The 17055-nt window shown below is 44.9% G+C and overlaps 1 protein-coding gene across 4 annotated transcripts; it reads left to right on the plus strand.

Annotated features, from left to right (window-relative positions):
* LOC110389393 (gap junction beta-6 protein) lies at positions 3377-14242 on the plus strand. 4 transcript variants are annotated; one of them, XM_021379728.1, is made up of 3 exons: positions 3377-3532; positions 3745-3856; positions 12393-14242. In XM_021379728.1, exon 3 carries the CDS (start codon positions 12415-12417, stop codon positions 13204-13206), a length of 792 nt encoding a protein of 263 aa, XP_021235403.1. In that variant the 5' UTR covers positions 3377-3532; positions 3745-3856; positions 12393-12414; the 3' UTR covers positions 13207-14242. The 4 variants fall into 4 exon arrangements, with proteins under 4 accessions (XP_021235403.1, XP_021235395.1, XP_021235422.1 ...); XM_021379720.1 differs by having other exon boundaries at positions 3745-3812; XM_021379736.1 differs by having other exon boundaries at positions 3414-3528; positions 3745-3812.

Below are 17055 nucleotides of genomic sequence, written 5' to 3' on the forward strand. Positions count from 1 at the left end.
ACACAGGTTGGCCTCAGTCTGACTGTTCATGTACCTGCAGCACTAAGAACCGTTTTCACCCCCTTCCATGGGTCTCCCTTATCACTGGGGTTTGGAGTGTTGGTCTTCTCTGCCTTTTCTGTGCTTTCTGTCTGTAGAAGCAGAGAACGTCACTGAGTTCACAGAGTTACTTTACAAGAAGCACCCAGTCCAGTGTGTGTCTTGGGATATTTCATGAATATTGGTTAACTGAAAATAAAAGATTTCTCATCTCATTGAAGAGAGAAATCAGAGGACCAAAAGATATGAATGATGGTCATTTGCACCATTATTCAAAGAGACTGTAATCCTAATGGCTCTGAAAAAGTACCTGTAAGGTCCATGCTGCCAGGAGAAGTACTTAGGCACTCATACAGAACAAATGCTTGAGGAGCTACAGTGGTTTAATGAGCAGCTATATAACATGGGCAACCTTTATGATAATACAGCGTCACTAAAGTAATTACATTGGAAAAGAAGTGACTCTTTGGGTTTAATTTCTGAATAGATGAGGACTTGGGATTTCCCGAGTCTATGTAAATCAGGGCTAACATAATCCTTATGTGAAAGTCTGCCAGTAAATTAAACTGAAAATAAATGGTAAAAAAAAGAGCAGATTCCTGAGCAGTGTGCAGCAGGGAAAGTGCTGGATTCAAGACTTTGTTTATGTTGTCAGTCTGTTGTTTCCTAATAAAACGTGCCACAGGAGAGCATGCACTTTGAGGTGTACCTGCACAACACTTTCACACTGAAGCACTGGAGTTAATTTTGTTTCCCCCCTCCCTCTGAATGGCTATAACAGTCAGAAGGCTGCAAGAGTGTAACTGGAGATGTGAAGGCTCGGAGGGGAACCAGAAAGCTGCAGGTAGAAAAAAATCCCCACTTCCAGTGCTCACTGCAATTTTTGAACAGCGATTTGTCTGGGGAAGCAGAAAAGAAGTTTCCTGGTGAATTTTTTTTTCTCTTTTGACATGGAACTTCTGAACTTCTAAGCCCTGTAACTTTATTTTTCCTCTTTTGTTACATATCAATAATACATGATTTTTATCTTCTTCCTTCCCTTCCTTCTCCCTTTTAAGTTAAAAATTAAGTAGCGAATTCATATGTATTTATTTCACAGGTTTATCAAGCTGTGCTTCTTCTAAAACATTCCTCATCTGTGAAGAGATAAATACAATTTAATTCTAGTAAGTGGACAATTACTAAATATATTTAAACATTTTCTCGCAGTTAAAGAGAAAACATTAAGATTGTAACTAGTAGTACTTTTAGTACTACTACTTCGGTACCCTTTTAGTACTCCTTAAATTCCAGCACTTACACACCTCTTGCACACATCTCACAGCCCCGGCATCATTACTTACAATTGAGCAGCATGTTGGCACCACCAGGTTGGAGAGGCAGTATCTGGTGCCGTGAGTAAGCACGTGGGAAGATGAAAAAAGGCCTGGTGGCCGGCTCCCCAGGCATCCATACACACACTGCTTCCCACCACGGCCCCAGCCAGAGAACCACTTTAGAACTGTCTCCTCGTGGAAATGCAGAACATCAAAGAAGTTGTCTTTCCCTCCCAGAGCTGTGTGTCTCTGCTCTGGAATCAAGGCCAGGTGTCAGCATCAGAGGGCAGCACCCTCCTGGAGGCAGCCAGGAGCGGTCTGCTCTCACTGCCCATGGCTCCTCTCCTGCAGGTAACTGCACAGTGAGAAGCAGTCTTGACTCCTCAAGTTCCTCATCATACTTCTCTCTCTGTAAAAAAAAACCCTTTTTTTTTGGCAGCAAATGTAGACTTGCAAAACAGTGCAAACTCAAAATCCTCTCTGCAACTAAATATACCTGATATTTAGCTGGAAATTTTTTGACCTGGGGATGACAGGGCATGTGTATGGCTTTTTCACGATCACTGAGTTGAGCTGGAATGTAGCTGGCAAGGGAATGACTCACGGGTCCCCGATGTCTCCTCCTAAGCTCTTCTCCCATGGGGAGGTGGGCTCCCTTTAGCAAAGCATAACCACGTGGCCCCCAGCCGCCTCCCTTCCTGAAACATGCTGTGCGCATGAACCCTGAACACACCCCAGTGCAACTCCCACGGAAGTCAGTGAGCCAGGAAGACTCAAGCCTCAGGTATTTACTGCCCGTCTGGCTCAGCATCACGCACCTTGGGCCTGCAGCTGCACATTGACCTGGCTCTGTCTGAAACTCCTGTGGATGGGGTGTGGGTACTGAGTGGTCTGAGAGTACCAGCCCTGCTTGGAGCAGGTTGGGCTAGAGACCTCTGGAGAGTCCCCCTGACATGAATGTGCCTGTGGTGCTAAGACACAGGTTGCAGGGAGCTCAGTGAGGAGTGGTGGATGAAGGATGAGTGCCCCAGAGATGGAGGGCAACACTTAAACCAGAGCTCACGGCAATTTCTTATCTATCATATGCAAGGATTGAGTTGCTTGTGCTAGACAATCAAATGAGCCATTGACTTCTGCCAAAGATTTTCACTGGAATTGTTTTTATTCCGGAAAGTGGAGATAAGCAGTAGAAGAATTTAGCTGGAACGAGTTTGTCACCTGATCCACCACTCTGTGCCCTCAGCAAGCACAAACACACGTCCAACCCTGAGATGTGCTGCTGCTGCTGGTGCTGCAGTTGTGCCATGTGTTTCCTCAGAAATTTGGGTAAAGCATTAGCAATCATTTATCTAATTAGATACGTGCGTGTGCAAGAGGAGAATTCAAGATTTCAGATAGAGATTTCTGAACCCAAAGGTTATGAAAGCAAAGGTTTTCCTCAGCAGCTGTACTGGAAACAGAAAACTGTGCGAAGTGGGTCCTGCATGGATACAGACCTGCGGCACGGTGAGCACACAAGCTGCCAGGAGCTGTGGCTGCATTTCAGGCACCCTTCAGAACAATCTCACAAAGGCAGCAACCACTGGCCTCTCTGCTGCCATTTGCCAGTACCCCCTTTACAACTTCCACGAGGAACAGGCCCTTCCAAACACCTGAGTTTGACAAGACAGCAGACGATCCTGTTATCATACACACACATTTACCCTACAAAAAACACATCGCCCATTATCTCACTACGGGCTTTCTCCAGCACCTTTTTTTTTGCCGGATTTTCTCCCACTGTCCCAGGCCTCGCTCTGCCTTACTGCCCTTCGCCTCTGCTCTCTCCCCCTCTCCTTACAGCCCTGCCCTCGATGCCTTCCCAGGCGAGGCGGCTATAGAAGGGGCGGCTCAGGGAAGGGGCGAGACCCCCGACCATAAGGCTCTGCCGTCCAGCGCACTACCGCGCCGGGCCCCGCCGGCGTTGGGCGCTCCCGGGCCGGCTCCGCCCCGGGTACTCCGCCGAAGGAGCCCCGCGCGGGCGGAGGCGGGCGCGGGGGCGGGGTAAAAGCGGCGGCAGGTGAACGGGGAGGGACCTTAAAGCTGCGGGCCGGGAGCCTGGGGCCGGCCGCTCCGCTACCACCGCACCGCTGAGCTCGGGTGCTGGCCCCGAAGGGGTCCCGGCAGCGCTGAGGCAGGTGAGGGGCGCGGCGGGACGGGGAGAGCGAGCGCGAGCCGGAGGCGGCAGGGGCGCTGCCCTGCGATAGGACTCGTTGCTCTCGGGTCTCGCTTCCTCATCCGTAACGTGCAGGGCAGCGCGGACCCCCGGCCTGATCGGGAGCGCTCTTCTCGGTCATTACTGTCTTTTTACAGCCTAACACCTCTACTTCTGTTCCCCGATCTCTCTTAGCGAGCACGTTATGTGAAGTGCCCGAGCAGCTACGGCACCGAGCGAAATAAAGGCTTCCGCAATCGCAGGTAATTCGCGGCACACCTACGGATGTTCGGAGAGCTGCGCTGAGGTAAACAGCTTGCAGCAAACTGACAGGTCCGGCGATCGCGCGCTGGAAACATTCCTCAGAGCTACCGGGGAATGGGTGCTGAGGCGTGAGTCAGAGCCCGGCGTTCCGGGGAGGGAGCCCGGCGCTGCTCCTGCCGGCCTCCCCGCCCGGTCCTGCCGCTCCCCCTCTCTTTTGTTGAGGAATCTCTTTCTTAGGGAAAAACTTCTCCGCACTTCTCCAAAGTGGCGAGGCGTTACTGGGACAGGCTGCCCGGGGAGGTGGCGGAGGCACCGCTCCCACAGGTGCTCAGGAAACGCGGGGGTGTGGCGCTGAGGGACGTGGTTAGCGGGCGCCGCTGGTGGAAGGTGCCTGGTTAGGCTAGATGGTCTTAGAGGTCTTTTCCAGCCTTAATGATTCTATGACTTTGTGAAATATTCTAAGGGAGCTGTCAGAGGGGGTTAGAGGACAGAATGAGCCTTTTGTCTCGAGTGCCCTTTAACGCCAAGCTGTTGTGCTTTGATCACTAACGAGCTTTGTGTTGGCTGTGGCTTGTGTGAAGTGATATCTAGGTCTGGGCCTGGGTTGTGGCTGGGTTTACCACAACATGTGTGTGCGCTGAGCTGAGAGTAGAATAAACTAGTTTCATTTTTTATTTTCGTTTATGAAGTTCTGTGGTTTCTATTATCTCTTGGTCTCTGTTGCTCAGCCTGCTTACCTTGAAGTAAGGCAGGAAAGGCAGCACACGGGAGGGCTGTAGATTTAGCTCAGAGACAGGGCAATGGTGAGTCAGGCTTCAGCCTCCTGCAGTGTGCTTGAAGGAGACACCTTCGTATTTCAGCTAGGGATTGCGGTGTGATTTTTCCAGATAGTGTTTACTGAATGTTTGCAGAGCCATGAGGCTCCTCTAGCGCACATCCTTCGGGACCTTAGTCCCTGGAACAGTCAGTCTGGTGACGCAGAAGAACTATGTGTTACAGAGCTTAAAATGGAGCAGTGAAAAGGCATGGCTTCGGATGCGCCACTGGAAGAATCCATTTTTTCCATGACAGGGCCACTTCTTTCAATCTTCTGAAGTTTAGGCCTCTGCCTGTGTTGGTTTGCATCCCTTTAAGTCTAATCTAGGTGAGATTACTTGGCAGCCTCATTGAATTGGTGCAAAAAGTGAAAAAGATATTCTATTATATCTCAGTATCTAGGAAAATGGCAGCACTCTGAGGAACATATAAGTTACTGCAAAAAGTTATCGCATTGATTCAGCTGGCTTCTGTCAGCAAAAAGGACACTTTACCAATGGTGCCTCTTTCTTGTTATTCATGTGAGCAGGGAAATAAAAGGTCTCAGAAACTTCAACAAACAGGAGTGCAGATAATTTTTGTTTTTCTTCAGATGTTTTTTCCTTGTTCTGCTCCTCACAGCTCTTAATTGCTGTTAGTGATGACTGATGGCTTATCTGAAAAGATACGTGACTCTTGCCTGGCTAAACACTGTTTTGTATAAGGGAAAATCTGAAGTGATGATGTATGAGGAGAGATAAAGTGCTGTCAAAACAAAAGGAATGTGGAAAAAAAATAGCAATGCAGCAATTAGTTGCTAAAGGGAAGTTGAAAACAATTCTTTTCGTGTCTCACATGTTGTTCTTCCTGCCATAGATACCTTTAAAAAGTTGATTTTTTTTTTATCTCTACTTTCAGTGAAAGAAATGCTGACAAAATATACACTGAAGGAAAAAAGCTGAATTTCATTATAAAGTCATAGCATTTCCATAAGGGTACAAGCCCCCTCTGAGAATGTAACCTGCCAGTTGAAGTGGGAGTGGGTGTATGTTGAGGAACACGTGGATTTGTAGAGGGGATATGGACATATGCCTAGGCCTGGTGACTTTTTGTTGTTGTCTTTTACAAACCCGTACAAACAGTACTGCTACTTTTGTGTCTGGGGGCAATGCAAAGTGCATGTAAAACTTTATTTAGAATTTGGGATATAGGACACTTGTGTCAGTGAAGAAATAGTCCTCAGGAATTTGTATCCCTTTCAAAGCAAAGGCTTTTAAGTGCTCTTTCCCCCCCTCCCCTCCCGCCCAAACTCCTTTCCTTCAGAAACAGCTGAGGGGCCAAATTCCAGTAGGAATTCTTCTATCTTGTTATGCCTTCAAGCATGACCAACCTTTCTGATGTCCTGTTTTCCACAAGTGCAGAGGTGTCCTGGAGGATGGTAATTCTCCATTTATAGTTGTGGGCTAGTGAAACAGCCGTGGATATTTCCAAACCTCCTTGGAAAATGTCTTGGGAGGCTGTAAGGGCGTGAACGTGGGGCAGTCATAATGTGGTGAGTGTGGTGCTGAATCCTTAATGTTGTTATTTTCTTAGCATATGTTTTTAAACATTAAACTTCACGCATGTTGGGTTGTAATCTGTTGTTTTAAAGGCTATATTTTGTTTTTACACGAGGCTGAGAGCAAAGAATGTATCCTGTTGCCATAAACTTGAGTAGAAGAAAACACAATGCTTGCTGTGTTCAGACCTGCAACTGTCAGAGGTTTCCTGTTCCTGATTAGTCTTGGCCTGTTCTTGTGTCAAATCAGATATACTGTAACTCCTATCTGTCTTGGCTCTTCTGTTGCTCTCCAGTTTCCACTCTGATGTGGAGACAGGTGCTCAGAACAAAGCTTGAGAGCTGCATGGGCTTTGGGGATCGTTAGGCTGATCTTTTGATCCTTATTCAACTTCTTAGTATAGCTGTCGATCCTTCAAGGAGCACACAGTTGGAACACTCATGTTTTTAATACACTGCAGTAAAAGTAAAGTAGCTGGAAGCTTACTATAATAGTGAAATGAAAAGATTTTGGTTTGCCGAAGTCAGAGTTCAAAGCCGCATCTTACAGTGTGAACTCTACGCTGAAGCTGTCGTAATGGGAGGAGCTGTGTTCTCTCTTAAGTAGCAAGTGTTCTGAATGGTTCAATCTAAGTTATATACTTCAACTTTGAACTGGGACTTATCTGTCTTGGTTCCCTGATAATGAAGTATGAATCTCTGAAGTGTCCAGTTGTAGAGGAGCACTTCAGAACAACCCTGTGAGAAAGTGAGATTTTGCTATCTCAATTAATGTCTGGGAAACTAAGGTGTGGGGTAGGCTTAAAGTTTAGTAGACAGTCTGGGAAAGTCAGCAGGTAAGTGCTGTAGCCTGTGTGCCAGCCTTTCCTGCTGAGATAAAGGGACGCTGTCTTTGGAAGACGTTGATCTAATATGTATTTATAAGAAGCTTCCCGGACTCCATCCTGATAATATTATTCTGCATTGAAACTGCCATTCTCAGGCTTCTGAGTTCCTTCTTTATCTCCAGCTCTGGTCAGGACCAGTACTTTTTTGCTTAAAGATTATCTCAGCTAATGCATTCCTAGGTTGGATGAAGTGACATCTGTTTTTGCAGACTGCTGATCTTATACCAGTATCTAGAGGCACTACTGCAAGTGGTGGAGTGCATTCTGGACTGGTGACTCCTGGAACCCTACACTGAAATTCTGATAGACAGTGAAAACTGTCTGGAGACATTGTGAAAACCTCTGCATTTGTTTGATTCCCTTAAAATAATAAATTGGTATAATGTCTGTAGCTCCAAGGAGTGTGTAGTCTTGCTTTGAATTTATCCATGCTGTGGACCTCTTCCTGACTGGAACTCTTAGTTGTTCCTATATCACTTCCAACATGACTTTTTTGCCTTCTTAGTAACCTATAGCAGTAAGCTCCATGGTGCGTATGTGAAAGAGATGCAGCTTATGTTGCTTTCACCTTTGCTGCGCATTCTGTGGTTTGCTGAAGCCATGGATTTAACCACTGACTAATGATTATCCAGTATACCAGTGCTTACCAGAGCGGAGTAATAAACATCTGCTAAGAAGCTGTGTGCCTGGATGCCAGTGCTTGGGGTTGATGGTCCTCAGTGGTGTGACATGTGGGGATTTTTAGTGGGTGCATGCAGAGTGCTGTGATGGTTGTTTAATGCAGGCTGACAGGAACTAGCTTAAGTAGTCATGGCAGTGCAGAGCTCAAAACCTGCCCGGCAGCTGGAGAACTGCAGAAATAGGTAAGCTGTATTTGTCTTGCTGTCTAGCCTGCTGACAGTGCCTGAGTCCACTGGGGGAAGCACACTTGTGTGCCTCTCCACGTGTTGTGTGGTCACGTAGAACCATTTCCCACACTGCCAGCTCTTCGGTGGAGCGTGGTGATCTCTTATGATCACTTTTATCTGCAACTGTAAAAGCTGTGCTGTCCTGCTCCTCTTCCTTTCTCAGACAGAGGAACAGAAGGTTCAACTGATAGCAGAACGGATTGATTTACTTGTTTGGGAAACTTTAAGTATTAAAGTTAACAAAGTCTCACTTTAAAATGCATTCTAAATGCTCAGCTACTCAACTTTACTGGCTTATCTTGTGTTATTCTCATCTTCCTCCTTTATCTCAGTCCCTCTTCCCACTGTACTCTTTTTTTTTTTTTTTCCCCCCGATTTCACCAGGGCTTTCATGTCTTAATTTATTCTTGTCCAGTACCTTACTTCTGAGATGAGCAAAGCTTGTCTACACACTGATTTCTGTATGTGTTTAGGTGGATTGGCTCACATAATTATCTGTAAGAGTTAGCAGCCATCAAAGGCGAAGTCGCTTTCCTGCTTTTATCTCCATTGTTCAGCCAGACAGTTAATATTTTACTTACTAGCAAGAAGGTCTGGAAAGCAAGTGTTTGGAAGAAAGATAACCTGCAATCTGGAGTTAGCACCCTAGGTTTTCAGTAAATTAGGAGTAAATGAGGCATCATATCACTACCGATAGCCCCAACTTGATGTCTGGATGGAGTGATCTGTGAAGAGCCATATTCAGTGAATTTACATTCTGCTTTGGTCACTGGCTATTTATTGGATGAAAGGTGACCACTTCAGTGGTTTATTAATTGCCTTTATCTCTCAGCAACACAATTTAGAGGATCTAATATTAAATGTCAGGGAACACGAGGTCCAGAGTATCTGGCTAGAATTTGGGCTGCTTGAATATAGCCCTACAGCCTCAGCTGTGCTGCTCTTCAAGAACTTTACTGGGTACAGTATCTGCTGATCAGTGCTTATATCAGTCTCCTGAACTCCTCAGAAGTCACATGCCTTTCTGCCAGCATTAAAGCGAAATCAGGGCATGAGGGTAGAACAAGGGGGGGCAAAGGTTGGTGACTAGCTCAGCAAGCAGCATGAAGAACAGGATGGTGGCAGGAGTGGGAGAGATAGCTGGAGGAGCTGGAAGGTGGGTGGGAATGGTGAAGGGGGAAGGTTTGGGCAGATATGAAAGTCAAAGGGTTTTGGGAAGGAGTGGAGATGGCCCTGGGGAACTGTCCTGTTTTACTTGCCCATCAAGTCTGATTAGGAATGGCTGCCTTTCCAAAGTGCAGTGGCTTTTTCTGCTTGCATCCAGGTACAGACATGCTTTTGCTAAGGTTGAAACATAATATGCTGTCAGTGGAGATGGAACAGTTGGGTGAATGGTGCAGTTTAACAATATCTTGAAGAAGCACCCCTGCTAAGGGCAAAAACCATCTTCTCCACTGGCTGCTCATTCTGATTCTTTGCAGTGTGCAGCTTGTTTTAAAATGACATGCTTTCCAAATGGTTTGTGGAGCTGTGTGCTAAAGCAGATCGTGGAAATGGGTCAGGTTGGAGAAAACAGCATACCAATACTGGGAATAACTTCTGAACAAAGCAGTTGGGTGTTCTGGGTTGTAATGTACCCTCACAGTGCTGCAGGATGTGGAGAACTGCAGCGGGACCTTGGGAACAAGCAGTGGTGGGGAAGTGTCTGTATCTAGCTTTGCCACTAAAGATAAGGTATCCTTTAAGTACACCCTGAGGCATTTTATTTTGGAATGTCCTTCCCCACAGGGAGGCAGGCAGGTGCGATTGTACATGGAAGCAAATTCTTGGGAAGCTGTAGGAAAAAGAAAGGCAGCAGTACTGGCTTACAATGAGACAGGAACACATAAGAAAAGGACTGCTGTGGAGGGAGTAAGCAGTTCCCACTTCTCAGCCTTTCATATTTATGGAGATGGCTGACAAAAGGGGGAACAATGACAGAAGAAACACAAGTTGTTAGATTTAAAGGCTGGGTGAATGATGTGTATTGCCGCAGTTCACGTGGGAACTGTCTTCCCCAGGACATAGAACTGTGGTGTGCGTAGGTATTTCTAATCAATACTGAGTTGTGTCACGTTATTAGTACTATAATGGCAATGTGCCTATTAGTAATAGAACACGAATATCAGTAGTAAAGTTGTAACTCTTTGCTTCAGTTTGATTACATGGTGATCTCCAAAGCAAATCCTAGAGGAAAAAAAAAAAAAGCTGATCTGATCAATTTAAAATCAGATGGCAAAAATAGGGATGGAGAGAAATATTTTCAAAATCTGACTGTTTTGTAAGTATCTTTGGTGATCAGAGTCTTTCCCATGCTCTCACGTGTTAACCTGCAGAGGATTTTTCTGTATCGATGTGCTGATGAAATATACAGTTTGTGTTTGGGAGGAAAACACAAGAAAACAAAACATGATAGGAAGGCAGCTCTGCTCCCAGGACTATTTTCAGACAGATGCAGAGGTAATATCCCACACTGTATCCTGAAAGAAAGTCAGAATCAGGAGAGGTTTCTTACAACCTCAAGAAAATCTTGCCTTTCTTGCCCCCCACTAACCCCACACAGTCAGCCACGATGACCTGGTAAATTGTGCTTTCTGCAAACAGAACCTTCCAATAAGCCAGGAAAGAAAAAACCTTGTGTTCACATCATGATCAGACTCCCTCGTTCTGCCAGAGCTCTCATGTTCTTTGATGCTTTGTATTAGTGTGTGTGATTCATAGAGTATATGTAACTCTGTTGTAAAGCAGGGAGGGTTTTGATAGTGCTCAAAATGGAAGTGTGATGCGGAAGTTAGGTCACACTGCACAAGGAAGAAAAGGAAGGTACCTTTGGAACTATCTCAGAGTTAATAAAAATCGTAATTACATCATGATAGATGTAGTGCTCTTTGCAAGTGGCAATGGAGCTGTTCTCTAGAACCCCTGGAAAAGTGTTTTTTGTATATTAGTGCCCTGTGCTGTGATTGCCAAAGAAATGTCTCTGGGAGATAAAATTCACAAATTTGAGAAATAAACCTCTTGATGAGGAAGTTCAGAGCAAGGAGGTTGGGGAGCACTTGTGCCTGGGCATAAGAAATGTTTTCTTAATTTCAGAGTAACGTGTGAATTACTTCTCAGTAAGTCCATCTGAAGGGAGTAGGGGGTGTGAAATGCCTCTTTATGCTGTCTGCAAATGCCTGTTGTGTGGAGTTCCTCAGCTTCCACGAACAGTTGCAGTGTTCCTGGGGAGGTATGGGGCAGACAACAAATCAAAGGATTTTACCTTTACAGTATGACGCTTTGAATTCCAACTAGTGGAAACGCTCTTCCTGTTGAAGAGTCTCTGAGCTCCCATTGGCCTGTCAGCTCTTCAAATGTTGACTTTGGCTTTCTCCTGGCTTCTGAAACTTCCCTGCTGTTCGTGGAGTAATGTACTCTGTGTTACAAAAGAAGGTTATCTGGACAGGCGTGGACAATACGTCTTGCATCTGACTAAGTGCCCTGGGCTGTCTTCTGTAGTTAGAGGACAGAAACACAATTTTTGGATGAATCTCATAGTGCTGATTTTTAAACATCCACTGCAAGATAAGAAAATGGAATGGGACCAAGATTTCACCTCCATTCCCTCATGGAGTTGTGGCATTTTCTTCATAGAATCATATGCAGAAAAGCCATGCGGCCACATCCTTAGAACATCTTAAGGCAGGTTGTGCAGACCTCCTCATGTAAGGTACAGAGCTTTCACAGCAGCTCCTCAAGGTCTGTCTTTATTGCTGGAATAATGTACTCATGAAAATGTTGTTCATGCTCTGAAGCTAAGGATGGGCAAACTCAACTTCCTAATGAGTTTAGCTAATTTTTTTCCCAAATAAAGTAACTAAACGACCATAGAGGTTTTGTCTTTCAGTTTCTTTGATTTTCTGTATCTTATAATGGAGCTTCTACCTCAGTGCCTACTTCTTTTGTTTACCTTGAGAATTCCAGAGGCTCTGAGGAATCTCTCATTCTGGTTACATTTCACCATAACACCTACCTCACTTTTGACTGTTATATCATCTTTTGTTCTCTGTTCCTGTTATCAAAGCTTCTAGAAATTGTACCTTTAAAATAAGGTCATTTTTTTATCAATTTCCCTTGCCTACTTTTTCTTACTGATGGGGGTAGAAATTTTCAGTTGCCAAATACACCTAGCAGCCAGACCGATTCCATCTGTGAATCAAGCAACAAAATGTGACCTGCTGGTATGTGCTTACTGTGTCACTTTGACTGCTTACTGGTAAGACTGCCGTGTCATCAAGTTTTTTATATATATATATATAATTTTTTTTATAGTGTTGTCTTTATTTTATACTGTATGCTTAATAGTATTTGTTTCTCATCCTGATTAATCTTTTTGGTTTTGTCCTGTCTTAGGTCATACCTATAAAACAAGACAATGGATTGGGGAGCTCTGCAGACCATCTTAGGAGGTGTGAATAAACACTCCACCAGCATTGGGAAGATATGGCTCACAGTCCTGTTCATCTTCCGTATCATGATCCTGGTTGTGGCTGCAGAGAGAGTCTGGGGAGATGAACAAGATGACTTTATCTGCAACACTCTGCAACCTGGTTGCAAAAATGTTTGCTATGATCACTTTTTCCCCATCTCTCACATCAGACTCTGGGCCCTGCAGCTGATCTTCGTTTCCACCCCTGCACTGCTGGTGGCCATGCATGTAGCTTACAGGAGGCATGAGAAGAAAAGGCAGTTCAGAAAGGGAGACCAGAAATGTGAATATAAGGACATTGAAGAAATCAGAAGCCAGAGGTTTCACATTGAAGGCACCTTGTGGTGGACATACACTTGCAGCATCTTCTTCAGATTGGTCTTTGAAGCGGTCTTCATGTATGCGTTTTATTTCATGTACGATGGGTTCCGAATGCCTCGCTTAATGAAATGTAGTGCTTGGCCCTGCCCCAACACAGTAGACTGCTTTGTTTCTCGGCCTACTGAAAAGACAGTGTTCACTATTTTCATGATCGCTGTGTCCAGCATTTGCATTCTTTTAAATGTGGCTGAGTTATGTTATTTACTGACAAAATTTTTTCTCAGAAGGTCTAGGAAAGCTGGAAATCAGAAACACCACCCTAACCATGAGAATAAAGAAGAAACCAAACAAAATGAAATGAATGAGTTAATATCTGATAGCTGTCAGAACACAGTTATAGGATTCACAAGTAGCTAAGGAGGTGTCAGTGCTGGTAGTCACTCTTTTTGGAGTGAATGTTCTTTGTCTAAAGGCTGCAAACAAAATTTGTTATACTGGACAGCTTATGTTGGGGGAGATTTAGATATGTAGTGACAGGTGTCAATTATGCACCTGTTACGGGGGGAGGGGGAAGGGCAGCTTAAACATGTGAAAGTTATGAGGATTAAATAGGAAAGTGTATTTTCCTATGGATATCCTTACAAGTTGACTATGACAAGTGCACTAGTGCCTTCATGCTGATACAGTTCCTGAAAACACTATGCAACAGCAGTAAGAACAAAAGTCTTTCCAAGCTAGAAGTGCTGATGTTTCAAAATGTTTTGTAATAGAAATAGTTTTTAATTGTGAACAGAAAATTAAAATATTTTTGTAAAATCTAAGATTCCATGTTACTTAAGATATTACAATAAGCAAGTGACTCTGTGCTTTGTTTAAGCAGGTATATGCAGATGAGCCCTGCAATACCATATTCACAGAGAGGAAATAGCGGTAGGCCGCATCTTTACAGCTTTGCAAGCACTGCTAGAGTCTGGGCAAGTAGTTAGAGGCACCTGCATCTACCCTGCTGGCTGTGGGGCTGTGTGAAATCCCACTAGAGGTGGTGTGGCTAACTGGGGTAGCTAGCTTCTGAGTGCAAAGTTGTGCCTAAAAGCAGCACGGCAATACAGATGCAGTCCAAGTAGACCTGCTTTTAACAACTTGCAGACCTGGTATAAGTATTCCTATTAATCTTTTCATTGCATGCTGCCAATTTTATAGGAACATACATAATTTGATGTAAATACTCCTCTTAGCACATGTTTATTTCTCTAATGTATTTGCTATATTTGTTTCTTTATGCTATATCACATCGAACCTTTTGGTTTTGTTAGCTTTTTTTTTTCTTTCGTGGTAGACTGGTGCTGTTATGAAACTAGGGGCTCTTTGTTTTGGAAGACATGGGAAAGTATCTTAAACACTGGAAATTGAAAAAGTCTTCTGAATAAAAGGCAAACACTTTAAACATTGGCAATGAAGTGAGAGTCTGTATGTGAATGCTAGTGAGAGCTTAAGCAGGACAAGTGCTTATGAAAGGTTGCTTTTGAGCAAGGACTCTGCATCTGAAGTGTGCATGGTTCGTACATTGCTCGTTCCCAGACAGAGCACTCATGCCCTAGTTCTGTTGTCCCTCATAATGGAGGTGTGCATGTAACTTGTCTGCTCAGGAGGATGGGGTTTTGGGATGGGAAAGCAAGGAATCCTGAAATGTCAAAGAGGTGGGTATAATAGAGGACCCTAATTACGCTGTCCTGTGTGTGCTTCTCCTGTTTTGCATCTCACTTTTCACCAGAGTATGTCATGAGTGCACTATTCTCAAAGCTGCTCTTTTTTTTTTTTTTTTTTAATATTGGTGCAAATGAATTAACCTCGCTGCTTTTGTGTTGCAGAGCTACATTTTCAGAGAGCTGGTACCTGTGTCCCTAGGAGCAGAGACTGCACTTAGTGCATAAACCATCTTCAGTTTTAAGTTTTCCTTCTGCCACATCAGACTTTTACTTTGTGTTATGTGTCCATGCTATAAATGGCTTCGAGTTTGTTTTTGCTTTATGTAGAACCTAACAGGCTCCTACACCTTAACAGCGTGCAGGGCCAAGCAATGGAGAGAGAAAATAGCTGGAGTCAGTTCTGTCCTCAGATAATGGATTTTGGTTGCCCATTCTCTTCTACAGGCACACTCCTGAACTTCCCTGCCTTCACAGCAGTTTCTTTTCTAATCTATGTTATGAAAAGATATTACCAATAGTCTTCTGGGTATGTTTACCAGCAAGCCAGAGGGGGAGAAAAGCAGGCATGAGATTTCGTATACTTGTCTGCTTGGATTGTATCACTGCTGATAGCCTCATGGTTTCTCCAAGCAGCACAGGTTCCATGTATGACTGTGACAATGGTCTCAACCAATTTACTTCAGTGGCTCTGTTTCTTTACAAGAAGTTCAAGGCTTGGGCAGTGCCTCACCACCCCTGCCAGCAAATTCCCTCCCTCCATTCTGTTAAAGAACAAAGACAGAGTTCAGGCTTCATGCTATGCTGGGCTCAGTGCAAGGAGGCTACATTTGGTCCAGAGTTGTATTGCACAGGGCGACCCTAGCTGTGGACTTTCATCTAGGGCATGCTGTGAATCACATACCATATAGGGAATAGGAATAGAGATTCGTTAATGATTATGCCCGATCATGCCTCATCTCATCATGTAGTGATCAAACTTTAATAGACCTATGCTGGATGTCAATAAATCTAGAAAACATCTTAAGGGAAATATGCTCTCCTCAGATGGAGGGTGGGTGCTTTTGCTTGGTTTCTTACAAAGGGCATGCCTATTAAACCCCAAACTGGACATAACTAACTGTATAAAGTATTTTCATTGTCCGTTTACAAATATTTCAAATAGTGTTTTTTGCTCTGGTAGTTGGATTTTTCAAGAATACCAGTCCCGTATCTGTTACTATTTTAAGCCTGGGTAAGTGGGCAAAGCTTAAATGAAGAAGCGGGGCATACTTGCTGCTTTGTGCGTCAGCAAGGCTGTACATATGGCGCCTGATACAGTGTCAACACAAGCAGCCCTTCTCCACTGCTGGAGTGTCCCGGCAGCTGAGTGAGTCAGAAACAAAGGTGCTGGTCCATGTCCAACCTGCGCCATGGATGGGAGCCAGAGCTTATCCAAGGTTGCACTTGTACAAATTTATTGCCTCAGTGGGGAGGACCAGTTGTGACTGAGATGTGTTTGGCTGTGATGTTTCTTGTCACGCTACTGTGCATCCTTGGTCACGCTCTCCTTTATCTGAAACATCATCTGGCTTTTGTGACCGCCAAGTAAAAGTCCCTGAAATTTTCAGTGCCCTCTTAGTTACGTTCCCAGTCCCACATCCTTGCAAGCTGGCTGGAGCTGCACCTGGCCCCAAAGCACACCAGCTCACAGCCCTCGGCTGTGCCTGCCTCCCACCGCATCGCTCACAGCCAAGATCTCCTGAAGTCTCTACCACACCAGTGACCAAAACTTTGTGCTGTGTTGACACTGCCACCACCCCATGGCAGTTCAGCAAGTTTCTTTGCTGGTAACTGGCTTAATTGTCCCTGCCCATTTCTGGCTCCTCATCCCCACCCTGCGATTTTCCCCTTTGTTATGCCTGGGGCAAAGATTGCTTAAATAGGCCCAGGTGCCAAATGATTATTCAGAGCCTCTGGAGAAGCTCTCCTGCAAATCCACCCTCTTGCTTTCCTATGAAACAAGGAAGAGCATTGACCAGCTCTGTGTCTGACAGGTTTTGCTCCCATCACACAAAACAGCCATTGACTCCAACCCCACTGCATATCGCCCCCTCCATCTCTCTTTCTTCTGAGCCCAGCCCCTGCAGCCTTGGTTTTGTTTGTCTGCTGACCTGATCCCAGCAATCCTGGATGCCAAAGACACAAAACAGACAAGTGGTAGGATGCTCTGAATTTGTTCTCTACCTTTCGCATAGCTAAGCTTACTACCCCGACCTAATGCCTACCTGTGGGTCTACACGAGATCAGAGGGAGCACAGGCATCCCAGCCCCTCTGCCAAGCGAGGACCCTGTAGATGCACAGTCACATCATGTCAACCACCATCATACTGTATCACCCAGTCACCCCACTGCAGCAGGCTGGGAAGTGTGCCACCAACCTGAGGTTGCCCTCTGCTCTCAATCACATGGTTTGATTTTCTACGTGCCACAGTTACCTCTATTTCCTTCACTAAACCGAGGCTTTACTGCTGTACTTCTGAAATAAACCTATTTATCTACTTCATAAAGGAATACTCCTTGA

This window comes from Numida meleagris, chromosome 1 (genome assembly GCF_002078875.1).
Source record: "Numida meleagris isolate 19003 breed g44 Domestic line chromosome 1, NumMel1.0, whole genome shotgun sequence".
In the NCBI taxonomy this organism is placed as follows: domain Eukaryota; kingdom Metazoa; phylum Chordata; class Aves; order Galliformes; family Numididae; genus Numida; species Numida meleagris.

What these genes read in the sequence shown, in the direction of transcription:
- LOC110389393 (XM_021379728.1), top strand. Translation starts at nt 12,415, where the DNA reads ATGGATTGGGGAGCTCTGCAGACCATCTTAGGAGGTGTGAATAAACAC.